We start from the raw sequence: 14,022 nt of genomic DNA, 5'->3' as shown, positions 1-14,022 counted from the left end.
AATAATGAAAATATTTTTAGGACAGAAAAATACACCTAGATTTTTAGCATGCACGTGATATTTGAACAAACATTGATTTACAAATTTTACAATTCCATGCAACATAAGTTTTGCATTACATCCTTACAGCAATTCTTCTAAATTGTATCAAAATTATTAATGAAAAATCATACTATATCATGCATATCAGTTTTCCTAATTATAATATTTCTGATTAATAAATAATATTTTCAATACAAATTTTATAAGTACCTAGGTAGTTCATTGAATTTAAAAAAATCTATGAGAACGATAGTAATTATACACAAAAATAAATTTTGTGTGAAGTTAAAAGTGCATAATAATTAATCTTTCATGGTTCTATTTTTTCTTCTCCTAAATATATTTATCAAGTTTTTTATTGCCATGTTTTGTGAATTCTTGTAAATTCACGTCTTTACCCTATTGTGTTATTTCGAATGATTTTTTTTATGGAAGAAACAACTCAATATTAATTTTAATATAATAGGTACTTAGGTATGTATTATACATTCATTATTTTTTTAGAAATCAATAATGGTACTAATATATTAATAGTAACTCATAATCCCTATATCAATAAAAATATTTCAAAAACTGGTCGAGATTGATCCACCTAATGATGATAATATTATTATTAGGCACGATCCTCCAAAAGGTTAAAAGTTCACTCTCAAATTTCTCACAATTTCTGTCCCGGTCTCAAAAATTTAAATTGAAGTCATAAAGGTGTCCATTCACCGTTGCGGTATGTTCAGGGCCGAATTTACAGTTGAAGAAACCCTGGGTGAAAATATTTGGGAGCCCCAAAAAACTATTTTTTAAACACAGACCTTTTCACAGTCCCTTTTGGTCCCTTTTGTATACAATACACTTATTATTATTGACTTAAAAATCCATTTCAAACTCTATTGACATTAATTAATACAAGACGTGAACTTAATCGACCTTGGTCAAGTTGTCAGATTTGTATAAAATACTCGCATTTTGTAATTCGTGACAATTTGGAAAATGATTTTGGCAATTTGTTGAAGGTATTTCAAAGATTTTTTTCAATTGTTTTCTGATGTCTCTGGGGCCATAGGGATATACCTAGCCCCATAAGGTAAATTCGAACCTGCGTATGTACCTAATTGTCTGACACATGTTTTGGATTTAAGGTAGGTACCCAATATAATTACTATCTTCTCTTTTATTACCTACGCTTTCACGAGGTTGAAAATATTAATTTTAACGAAAACTAAATTTGAGTAGATATCCTAGTACCTATTTTAATCGTAGGTACCTACGAATTATTAGTGTAAAACACTAAACCAATTTCGTTCGAAGTTAACTGAAAACAAAGGAACGCATTAGGTATTCAATTTGAATTGCTTTATATTTATCGGTAGGTAGTCAACAATTTTTTAGTAAAACATCCCACAAAGTGGTCAATAGTGGGGCCCATAGACTAAGTGGGGCCTTTACCAGGTCCATTTTCCTGGAACACCAAATGTTGAAATTTCAACTTTTTTTGGGTACGTTTGTTTGCGATACGGACATTTATTTTCAATGAGTGAAAAATAAAAATATGTGGAGTTGTCTTTCTACGGCTAAATTTATTCGTCTATGACCATTTTTTATGTGGCAACTGGCAATACAAAATAACCTTTTGATTTACCATACGTCACTTTTTTTCAAAACGATAATATGTCTGCCGAAATACAATTATTAAAAGTATTTGCAGGTGCATTTGGACAGGTAAACAATACTTAGTATTCCGCAGGTGTTACTAATACGATAGATTGGTCATTTATTTTTTATTGTTTTACACAAACAGTTACATAACAATGTACGTTTTATGCGATACGTTATGTCTGACCCCGTGTTTCTATATCAAAATTAACGTCACGTTATAAAATGAGTTGTATGTCATTCAAAAAAATTTCAGAATGTGCGCAGGATACATTGTTCTCGAGGCGTATTCGCCCGGACGAAGACTTTTTCCATCTACAGATGGAACCCAGACCAGGCGGAAAAGAAGCCGGAGATGCAGGAATATAAGGTGGACTTAGACAGCTGCGCGCCCATGGTGCTCGACGCCCTCATAAAAATAAAGAATGAGATGGATCCCACTTTGACGTTTCGGCGTTCCTGTAGGGAGGGCATCTGTGGATCTTGCGCCATGAACATTGGGGGTATCAATACTCTAGCATGCATTAGGTATGTGTAATATACATAATAAGTATAATTAAATCACTTAAATGTGAATAGGAAAATTTTAGTCAATTACATCTGGCGATTGGAGAAAGGACAAGAATTCTATACAAAAGGCGTGCAATTTGGCTCATAAATCATTGTAGTCACTCATTTTTATTCTATTCAAAAAACAGTGAGAAACAGATGACAACTGATATTTTTGGCTCTAAGTCATGTCCCTCATATAGTGGTGTAAGCTTGTAAGACGTTCATCTAACTTCAGGTCATTCATTCAAACAACTTGATTGCATATGATCAGTATTAAGGGCACTGTATGAAAAACCTCACCTCAAATGGAAGCCCTTCGCGATCTCTTTACCCTATTGCTTCCACATCTGTCTCATTTGAATGACTAGAGCTCTAGCGAAACAACAATTATTATTGGCACCGCTCTATGTATCGTTTTGATTACCTAATTCACAAATGATGCATGTGTCCATGCTTGCATTTATAAAAGGAAGCAAAGAATATGGTACAAGTCGGTTATGGGGAAGCCAGCGGCAAACACATTTTGAAAATAGCCGATATACGGGATTATATGTTAAGTTGGGTTAGTTTAGGTTAGGTTAGGTTTTCATTCTTGAATTCATGAATTTTGTCCAAAATCGGCTATGACAATTAGCGCGGTTCCCGCCTGGCTTCCCCGTAACTGACTTGTACCAAGAATATATATCCCAGCACGATATTAACATTAAGAAACTGTGATTAGTTTAGATTTAGTACACGAAAAACCATTATTTAACACATTCTTATCATTTCTTTTTCGTTGACAGAGTAGTATAGTTTTTTCGTTAGTAGTGGACAACCTAAAAAATAATAGTGTTTCACATGTGAGTTGATGTTGCGTGAGACACGCAGTGTAATCGCTTTTGTACCAGTAGTGTCGTCTGACAGCGAGTGCTTGCTTAAGCAATACAATAATCAACATTTATTCAGAAATGATAAATAATATTATTGTATCTTTGCTTAGAAAAAAGGGCATAACCCACTGAATCAACAACTTTGTAGTCGAGTCAATAAAGTGTTATTAACAGTATTTATATATTTTCTTCTAATATAATCATAGGCACTACAATAAAATGTGGTTTTAAGCCACCTACACGCTGCTGTTTGTCGCAAGCTCCCTCCACAGGTTTGACCTCGGGAATAATGTGTCTCTTTCTACTCAATCCTACCACATTGTTTTCCGTCCTTGACCTGGCCCACCACTCCAATCCGTAGGTTAAGGGGTGTCTCGAGGGGAGGAAATTTATCTCTAAATTGTAATAAATTCTAATTTGTTTGCCAATGTAATTCTTCCAACTTTTTGACTTATTACATTACACTTCATGTCATATTTTAAATAATGTAATATCTGTATGTAGACGTAATATGTTGAGGTAGTGGCAAAAATCCATTTCTCGTAAAAACAAAAATTTGTTAATACAAATCTTCAATTTACTAATTGGAAACAATTTGTAAAAGAGGATTATAGAAATTAGAATATTATAAATTGATTAATCGAAAGTCAATTGAACCCTGCTGAGTGCCCTTGAACCCCGCTGCCCAGTGAAAAGATGATTATTAAGATTTGAATTGCACATCTATTGAGACTGATAAATCTTGCCGCAATTCATTTCAACATCGAGGAGCACCTCATTCAAAGTCGGTAACCTCCATTCTTACATTTTTTTGATATTTTACTTGATCCTGATTCCATAAGAACTTCTCCACCGTATGTATATTCATCAAATTCAGGTCTGTTCATTTAGTGCTGACACCGCGACTGGCGCGTTGCATAGGTTGGCCATTAGATATAATTAACATGATATTATTTAAATGTGGTAATTAAATATTAATTAATAATTTGAAAATATCTAATGCATGCACACTACAAAAAATCATTTTGTTATTATTAGCAATTCTAAGTACGTTATAAAAACTAAATAATGGAGAGATCCGCTACGCCGATTAGTAATTAAGGAATTAATTGATACCTACCTTAATTTAATATACTAAAACCTATAGCCAACATTATAACGCAATTCGATAAGCATTTCATGTAACAACCACTAGTTTAAATCGTCGTAATTTAGTAAGATGCCCATAGCTTAACTGGAAAAGCATACTGGCGCGAATCCAGCAGATGCAGGTTCAAGTCCCGTCGGGTGTCGTATTTTTTTCAGCTCTGTTTGTTAGTTAAATAGAATTAAACCGGAGGTTGACTGCAAAGTTGGTTATATTCATCAGCTGCCATTTTTTATAATATGTTATGACTTACTTTAAACACGATTTTTTATTAATTTCAATGACATTTAAATTTTGCTATTCGCTTTTTCGATCCGTCTCAAAAACATTTAAATTTGCTTCAAAAGAAATTTCATCATTATTTTCATACAATCAATACGACTGGATTCGAAACCCTCAACCTCAACCAATGTCGAAAATTCTATAGAAGCGCTTATGCTATTTTCTAGATTTCGGTTAATAAAGAATATCCCCGTATTTTTGATGAGGTTACCAAACTAAGGCTAAAAACTTTTACGTTCATTGAAACAAACTCAGGTATCATATTAATTAGTTATTTTATTGATAATACAATACATGGGAATATGTACATTTGGTTCTTCGTCGTGTGTTATGTACCTATATTTAATTATTGTATGTAATATAAGTATGTAATGTAATTTTGGTGCATGTCCCCCACAAGGTGGGGGGCTATAGCCTGGGGGTCCAAGCTCAGGGGGGCGACGTGGCAGGTTAAGCGGATAAGTGAGATAAACACAAATTAAAAATTTGCTCTAATAGAAAAAAAGTCTCCTGCGGGCGCTGATTTACTTCGCTACCATTTACATGTTATCACATACGATTGTGGGATACACTTTATTATTATTGTGTCAATATTCGACAAATAATTATTGTTAACCCGACAACTAACCATAATTCAAGTAGACGTATTAATGAATACAAAAAATCACTAAACATTTATTTTACCTATTTTATTATTTTATTATAAAATTTTACCTCGAACACCATTTGAAAAGCGCTATTTTAAAGTATCACACTGTCTTTAACCTTAGCGATAGGTAGGGGGGCGCCGAAGATTCTGGTCTGGGGTCCATGTTTTGGTGTATATATTGTTTAACGTGTGGTGTGCTGCGGAATTCTGGGAAGACCTTTAGTGTGCCGGGGGTGAGAAAAGGTTGCGGAGCACTGCATTAAACCATGCATAATTTTAGATATTTTATAGATAGAAGAATATTTTTTATCGATTATGGTTTGGTTCAGGCAGAGCTTAATGAATTAAAAAAAACTAACCAACACAATCTGTAATATGTATTTTTAATTCATCAAAAACAGATAAACATGACTGAAAACGTGTGCACTATTTTTGTCAGATCATCCATAGCATACCTAAACTATTATGGTTTGGTATTGAGGCAGGGTTTATTTATTTATGTTGAATTTTAACAGCCTACCTCCACCCCTCGCCACTGGCGTTAGCAGAATACAATAAGAGCTAATGTTTTCTCTTGGCGTCATTACTCTGTGATCGAATGCTGTAAAGACACGAATTTACAATATGTACCATTATTGCAAAGTAGGCAGAATTAATTTTCAAGCTCATACAATATACCAGTAGGGTCGTCATTGAGTCATACTAGAACTTCTTAAGTAAGGTGTGTATGAGCAGGGTCGAAAAACAAGAGCGTTTTCGATTTTTCATAGGCAGGGCCCGTTATATTATAAGTTGACAACGCATGCATATCGAAGCTAAATGTGTTTTTTCCCTTTGGCAGCAAGATAGACACGGACTGCTCGAAGCCCACCAAGGTGTATCCGTTGCCGCACATGTACGTGGTGAAGGACCTGGTGCCTGACATGGGAAACTTCTACCGCCAGTACACCTCCATCCAGCCGTGGCTGCAGAGGAACGAGCCCAAGAAGCCACGAGCGCAGCTGCTGCAGGCGGTGGAAGACCGCGAAAAACTGGACGGCCTCTACGAGTGTATTCTGTGCGCCTGCTGCTCTACTTCCTGCCCCTCTTATTGGTGGAACGGCACCAAATACCTCGGCCCCGCTGTACTAATGCAGGTTTGCGCTTTTCACTCTTAACCTTTTCTACATATTCAAGGCCAGTGATTCCAATCTGGGTTTCACAAGCACCTGCCCTAGTTTCTATGAGAATTTGAAAAAAATCGGAATTATTATAGATTTACATGATCTGTCAATTAAATGATTAAGTATTTTTTGCTTGGTAATTACTGAACAGGTATATGAAAGAATTATATTAAGTCTTTCAATGCTAAAGACGCGTAACCATTAGTTGGACATTAGATATAATTAGCATAATATAGTTAAATGTGGTAATTAATTAGTAATTATCTGGTCAGCAGTGAATGTGTCATGAGAATTATGCGACTGGGACAGACGCTCTGACATTTCCCCACACAGTTATTATCAATTACGCACAAAAATTTTAAATCATGTTAATACGTTATTCTCAATTAAAAAAAAATCGAGGACATAATAGGTAATATTGATACCCGATAAACTGGGTGTAAGTATGCGAGAGAAGCGATTAGTCAGATCAATTACATAGTGATTATTGGAAAATGTATTACCTGGTTTACAAGGCGCGATGTTCCTCCAACTAAAGAAAGCCTGGTTGTCACTGTTAGGGACCTTTTGACAATTCCAATGCGAAAGTCTAGAATTGATTATTAAATTTGTCTCTTAAAACGTAGAAATGATATGTGGGACTTTTCGGTTAGGTACCGTGATTTTTTCAAGGTATTTCCGAAAATTATGTTTTTGGTTTTTTCTATAGCATTTCAATTTTAAAAGAATATATTACCGTTTCCATTTCAAGATGTGGCATAACAGAATTTTTACAAGAATCAGTTATTCACCATTTCTTAGGGTCCCATGCCAAATCAAAACACATGGGAATTGAAAAAGCAAAATGCGAATTTGAACCAATCACAGGGTTTGGTCCCTTGACCGATGGGCACGAGATTTAACCTCTACTCCACTGTAGACACAATTACAATATTTTACTACAGAAAAAGAATGATGAATAATGAATAAAAGTGCATTGTGTATTGCTTATCGAACAATGATGTATTTTCAAATTATTTCGTAATCTTAAGAATCATGTTCACCACAGTTGTGTTTATTTGTTTATTTGCTAGGCCTACCGTTGGATTATCGATTCTCGTGATGAGAATTCCAAGGAGCGGCTGCAGCGACTTTCAGATTCTTGGTCCCTTTACCGATGCCACACCATCATGAACTGCACGCGGACATGTCCTAAGGTTTGTATCATCGTTTTATCCCATTAGAAATGTTAAGATTAGCATTTAAATACTTGCATCAATTGTGACAAGTTAACAAGCTCCGCGTAGCTAATAACTACAATTATTTGCAATTTTAATGTCTCTTAATATTCATCTCAAATGAAAAAGAATGTGTCTCGATAAGAAAAGTGTCATGTTGATTTTTGAATATTTTTTCCCCATTCTCGGATAGCTGAAGTACCCGCCTTTCCACGAGGTCGCTTTGTTGATCGATATACATTTATATTACTTAACAAATTAATAATAACTAGCTGAGTCAGCTGGCTCTCGCCAGTCTGTCTCGCTAGGTCTTGCAGACAGCTTTTCATCATAGTGACTTGGTGTTGGATTTTAATATAATAATTGTAAAGTGTGTATAGACGGCGCCATAGTTGTCCCTTCGGGATGGATTTTCATTCACGTCAGACAATTGAAAATTTATCTGATTTGTCAGTTTTACGATATGCATGTCGTCACTGCAAATACAAATTTGGAGTCATGTGCGTAGTTTATTCTGGAGTCTGGCCTTCTCAATATCATCTGACACCATTTCAGGCTGCTAAGCCTAGCAAAACAGCTGGCAATCGCCGATTGCTACCACTGTCATTTTAATTTTAATACAATATATGTGTAGGTACTCGTATGTGCATTTAAATATGATAAATAGTTATACATCTCAATCGTGATTATCATAAATAGCGATCCAATATAACGCGAATATTAATCTCTTTCGGGTCCCATTTACATAATAGAAAAAGGTTAGCAGCATAAAAAATAAATTAAAACATTATTTTGTTTCATTGTCTATAAAAAATAAATGCTTGGAGCCACAGAATAATATTTTAAAAATCATATTTTGTTTTAAAAATTAACCTTAAACAATATAGTTTCCCGGTGCGGGACATTCATATCGAGACAAATGTTGATAAATAATGAAGTAATACATATTATATCTGATAAGAATAGGAATTTATAAGACCTAAAGATGTGGAATCAGTGGATTGATACAGGTTGATGACGATAATGACGATATAAATGGGTAGGTATATAAAATCACAAATTTAAAAAATATTGCAGTTTATATGACCAAGAAGAGTAGAATTAGGTTGGGATAACCTTCATCCAGCAGTGGATTAATCTTGGTTGATGATGATAATGACGATATTATGAATGGGAAAATATAATATCAGCAATTTTGATAAATATAGTAATTCATATGACCGACAGAAATTCAAACAACTTAGAGAGGCCTTCATCCACCGGTGGATTGATTCAGGTTCATAATGATAATGGAAATATATATAATATATTATCACCGATTTTGATAAATACAGCAATTCAAATGACAGAAAGGAGTAGAATCAGGCATGGGAGGCCTTTATCCAGCAATAGATGGGTTCAGGTCAATGATGATAAGGACGATAGAAATAGGTATAATATAGTAGTAGAATCAGGTTGCGGAACTCTTCATCCAGCAGTGAATTGATCCTGGTTGATGATGATGACGATATGAATATGTAGATAAATGTAATATCACCGATTTTGATAAATACAGAAATTCATATCACAGAAAGGAGTAGAATCAGGCTAAGGAGGTCTTTAAGTAGTGGATTGGTTTAGGTCGATGATAATGATGATATGAATATGTAAATAAATATAATATCACCGATTTTGATAAATACAGAAATTCATATGACAGAAAGGAGGAGAATTAGGCTAAGGGGGTCTTTATTAAGCAGTGGATTGGTTCAGGTATATGATAATGATGATGATGATGATGACGATATGAATGTGTAGATACATATAATATCACAGATTTTGATAAATACATACATTCATATGACAAAAGGAGTAGAATCAGGCTAGGGAGGTCTTTATTAAGCAGTGGATGGATCCTGGTTGATGATGATGATGACGATATGAATATGTTTTTAAATATAATATCACCGATTTTGATAAATACAGCAATTCATATGACAGAAAGGAGTAGAACCGGGCTAGGGAGGCCATTATCCAGCAGTGGATTGGTTCAGGTCGATGATATAAGAATGATAGAAATAGGTATAATATCACAAATTCGTTAAACCGATAGTAGTAGAATCAGGTTGCGGAACCCTTCATCCAGTAGTGGATTGATCCTAGTTGATGATGATGATGATGATGATTATGATGACGATATGAATATGTAGATAAATAACATTAGAAATTCAATACTGTCAAGAATACAATCAACGTAGAGAGGCCTTCATCCAGCAGTGGATTTATTGAGGCTCGTGATAATAATGGCATTATATATAGATAGGTAGATTATAATATTATATCACTGATTTTGATAAATATAACAATTCATGTGTAAGTAAGGAGTAGAATAAGGCTTAGGAGGCCTTCATCCAGCAGTGTATAGGTCAAGATTGATGATGATAGAGACGAAAAAAATAGGTAGATATTATACAATATCACACATTTTGATAACTATAACAATTCGTATTAATTTCTTTCATTGTTTGCAATGGCAACTTTTTTAGTATGGAAATTAGTAGCCTAGGTAATTATTCAATAACAAAAATAGTGGGTGAACAGCCACAAAGAAGTATTTAAAAAAATCAAATTTGGAATGTCACGTTATCTATGATATGACGGACAGTGGCGGACACACCTGTCAGATTTTTATTTACGCAGTAAATTGTAGCAAGATTATGGTTTTTTCACCGGAAAAAAGTGCGCCAATGCCTACATTACGATATTTGAATAAAAATAATCGAATCCGTTTGTCAAATAAAGGATTAGAAGGTCTTAAGCGACGAAGACGTCATTCTGCTGTATGTTAAAAGAAGTATGGCGAATTGTATATGCTGTATGAGAAAATATCAGTTATAAACGTCAAGTACCTGTGAAATCATTGAAAATTTGTGAAATGTGGTCAATTCAAACGGTAGATGAATCGGTAGCGCACATTTCGAAGTGAAGATGTAAAAATAACAATAAAATGTCGCTTAAATGAGCCGTTAGTGAATTTTCCAAAATCTCTTAGGATAATAATATATAGGAGATTATATTTATCAATGCCAATATCATGATATTTTCAATCTAGGCATACAATTTTACGTCCAAATGAAAATAATTCTGATAAAAGTCAAACAAAAGAGCACTAAATTCAAATCAAATCCAAAATCTGCGCAAAAATTCAAAATTGGAGCAAACAAACAAACATAGTTCATAGGTACTTTTTATAGTATGTTATATACATTAGTACCTAATTAGATAGATTTTTGAGTAAGTACTTGGTTAGATTAACAGTATAATAAATGGTATATTAAAAAAATGAGGTGTGTATATGCCTTCATTTCTACAATCCGGTCTGGACACAGAGCAGATTGATAAAATAGAAATGAGAAAGTCAGTTGCCATAGACCAAGACTTTGAATGCAGTTTTGGTTTATGACTTAATGACTTCCTTACAACCAACCACACCCAGAAGGTAACTCACTTTCCTTATTTTTGTGTTCTCTGGGTGCGGATCTTGGACAACTTGCGAAAGGGTTTCATAATTATTATATTTTTTTTAATGAGATGTGATTGTTAGTCATATGTTTAACGTATTGGTTTCATGCTATGAATATTGAAAAAAACGACATTTGAATCTGCTATCCATGAGTTGAGAAGCAGATATTCTGTCTCCGAACTAAAACAGTGTACGAATTTTATATATGTATGTAAATATTTATCAATATATTATATTTTCTAGGGTTTGAATCCTGGTAAAGCAATTGCCGAGATCAAAAAATTAATGTCTGGCATGGCGAAGAAAGAAGATCCCAAATTAGATACAGCCGCTCTTCAGAAGTGATTCCCACGATCTGTCAACTTCATTACAATTCCTTTTGGATGTCATCTACTCTTACAAATCGTTGCAAATTTTTTTGTAAATTCTAACACCGGGTTATCTTCGTTTATAATCTTTCACAAAGGCTACATATTATATAAAGCTGTTTGGCACACTACTTATTCCCGTAATAATCCTTTGTTTCATACCTACTCTTTTACTCTTGGATATACATACTACTAGGAAAATGTTAATAGGAAAATATTAATATATGAAAATTACAATTTACATATTGCCCCTCAGTATTTTTTTTTTGAGTTGTAGAGTGCTAGAAACTTTCTTTACGTGGAGTATTATTGCTACTATTTTCTGTTCTACTTACTGTGGCAACCTCTTTTTAAAAAACTGATTCTAATGGATATCGATACTGATAATAGCCAAACTGTTTCGAAACAAAAGATTGCAAAAGACTAGAACAGAAAATTATGTACAAAACCAACAGTATTTTTTTTAATGATACTCTAAGTCTAATGCTCCCTAAATTTCGTATTCTTAAATATCTGAAATTAACCTTAATGACATAACTATGTTAGCTACTTAATGTATAAAACCATGTATAAAACTTTTGTCTCGTTAGGATATTATTTAAATAAATGTTTATTTACATACCTTTCGAGATGTAATTATTTTCCCTTAAAACACAAATCACTACTGACCTGTTAATTAATATCTAATTACCACATTTAAATATCATGTTAATTATATCTAATGGCCAACTAAAGCAAACGCGCCAGTCACGTTGTCAGCACTAAATGAGTTAAAAGTGGTGATTAATAAAATTATTCAATCACAAAGCGTAATAAAAACAGTATGAAGGCTGTTGAAATAGATGATTTGTTTTTTCCACGGAAACAAATGAAGCAGAGGTCACATTTGTTGAGGAACTGAAAGAATGTGTCTTGTTGCAAGCCGTTTGTAAAAATGTATAAAAGCTGTGCAATAATGTGTATCAGGATTCAAATCCTGTCGTAAGTATTAAGATCCAGAACAGGCGTGTTTGTGATGTTTTCCATTTTCTTCCCTTCTGTAAATATAAGTTGGTGTGAATAGGTCTTCAATCAAATCTCCTTTTATCAATTGTACACCAAGTGGAGAGGAAGGTAGTTGAAAATCTTTAAAGGAAGGTATAGCAAAACCTCGTTAATAAGAACACGGATAATTCGAAATTTGCCGTAATTCGAAATTTTCGCGAAAAAAAGGTCCAGTGAACATTATTTTCATATAAAATCACACCTTTAATTCAAATTTCGTGGCATATAAAAATATTCAATAAATCGTAATAACGTACACTATTTCATGAGCCAGTCATTGAAAATCATGACAGACTTTTCTTAAAACATCATAAATTAATTATTTTAAGAAGGTAATAAAAATGATCCTGACATTTTATGACCGAAAGGAACCGAAAATTTGGTAGGCACAGCTCTGATCGTAAACGATATTAATGAAAATCAAAATTTTTATATTTTCCCCCCATACATTTCATAATTCGTAATTCGAATTTTTTTTCTATTTTCGGTCCCGTGGAATTCGTATTAACGAGGTTTTACTGTATGTGAATCTGATTATCGGATATTCGGAATCGTTTTGGCTGGAGGTTGATATTTGTTGACATCTTTCAATTCTCAAGATTCGATAATATTTGATTCTTGTGAATTTGAGATTAGTTTATTGATTTCTCGAAATTTAGAGATTTTTCCTTGTAAGGTAGTATATAACAAATTCAGTTCTGAATCAAATTTGATGGCTCTCTATATTTTTTTAGCGGAAAAAATTTTCACCGACAAATTTCTCTTAAACGCTAGATCCTGGCAAGAAAAACGCTTGGTTGGCAATGACAAAAATTCTCGAATTCTCATTGATAATTTCGAAATAAAGAAGTGAAAATCAACTTTTGCACCATTTCTGAGATACAAAATCTGGTTTTGGCCCAATCCGCGAAGATGGTATCTGACAATGTCGCTACAGAATCATGAGTTCTTTCATATCTGCAATGGGTTGGCCACGTGACACATGAATGAACAAACACCATTGAAGCATGTCACATTTAATGGTCGAGAAGGAGTGTGAGAAGATAACAACTTTGGTGGCTTACAAGGAGACTAGGGGTGATCGATTGGAGGAACGGACTATGTGGAGGAGCTGCTTGAGAAGGGCAAGGTCTACCCCGAGCTGTATGTAAAGGTGGTGCATAGTAAGGAAGGTATATTCATGAGCTCTGTCGGTCTCACATGTAATATTGGAGTGACTCCGTTAAGACAGGCTGTGTCTCAAGGATGGAGGATACCCAGCTTCCCGAGAGGCTCCTCTTGAATAGACTACAAGGGAAAAGGATGCTCGGTTGCACTATGTAGAAAGTTACTTCAGATTCCAGAGGTAGCGGAGGTAATTTAGAGCAGATAGACGGGAGTGGAAGCGGCTAAGACCCACATTGGGTTGTAGGGCCGATAATGTTAATAAGAATGCAGGACTTTCATCTCTTTTCAGTCTATCCTCTCATAGTTATTGTCATCTTGTTAGCAATGACCACAAACAACAGTTTCATGTAATCTGCTCAATATTGTT

General features: G+C 34.1%; 1 protein-coding gene across 1 annotated transcript; it reads left to right on the top strand.

Moving 5' to 3' along the window:
* The first annotated feature begins 1,653 nt into the window (after positions 1-1,653).
* Positions 1,654-12,066, top strand: LOC147064384 (succinate dehydrogenase [ubiquinone] iron-sulfur subunit, mitochondrial-like). Its single transcript, XM_085957425.1, has 5 exons — positions 1,654-1,758; positions 1,949-2,220; positions 6,036-6,330; positions 7,431-7,553; positions 11,320-12,066. The coding sequence occupies exons 1-5, from the start codon at positions 1,708-1,710 to the stop codon at positions 11,419-11,421; spliced, it is 843 nt and encodes a 280-aa protein (XP_085813551.1). The 5' UTR covers positions 1,654-1,707; the 3' UTR covers positions 11,422-12,066.
* Positions 12,067-14,022: the final 1,956 nt, after the last annotated feature.

This window comes from Rhyacophila brunnea, unplaced genomic scaffold, assembly GCF_057557595.1.
Source record: "Rhyacophila brunnea isolate RB1 unplaced genomic scaffold, BYU_Rbru_1.0 scaffold_7, whole genome shotgun sequence".
Lineage (NCBI taxonomy): Eukaryota > Metazoa > Arthropoda > Insecta > Trichoptera > Rhyacophilidae > Rhyacophila > Rhyacophila brunnea.
This window is presented reverse-complemented; position numbering and strand designations above follow the sequence as displayed.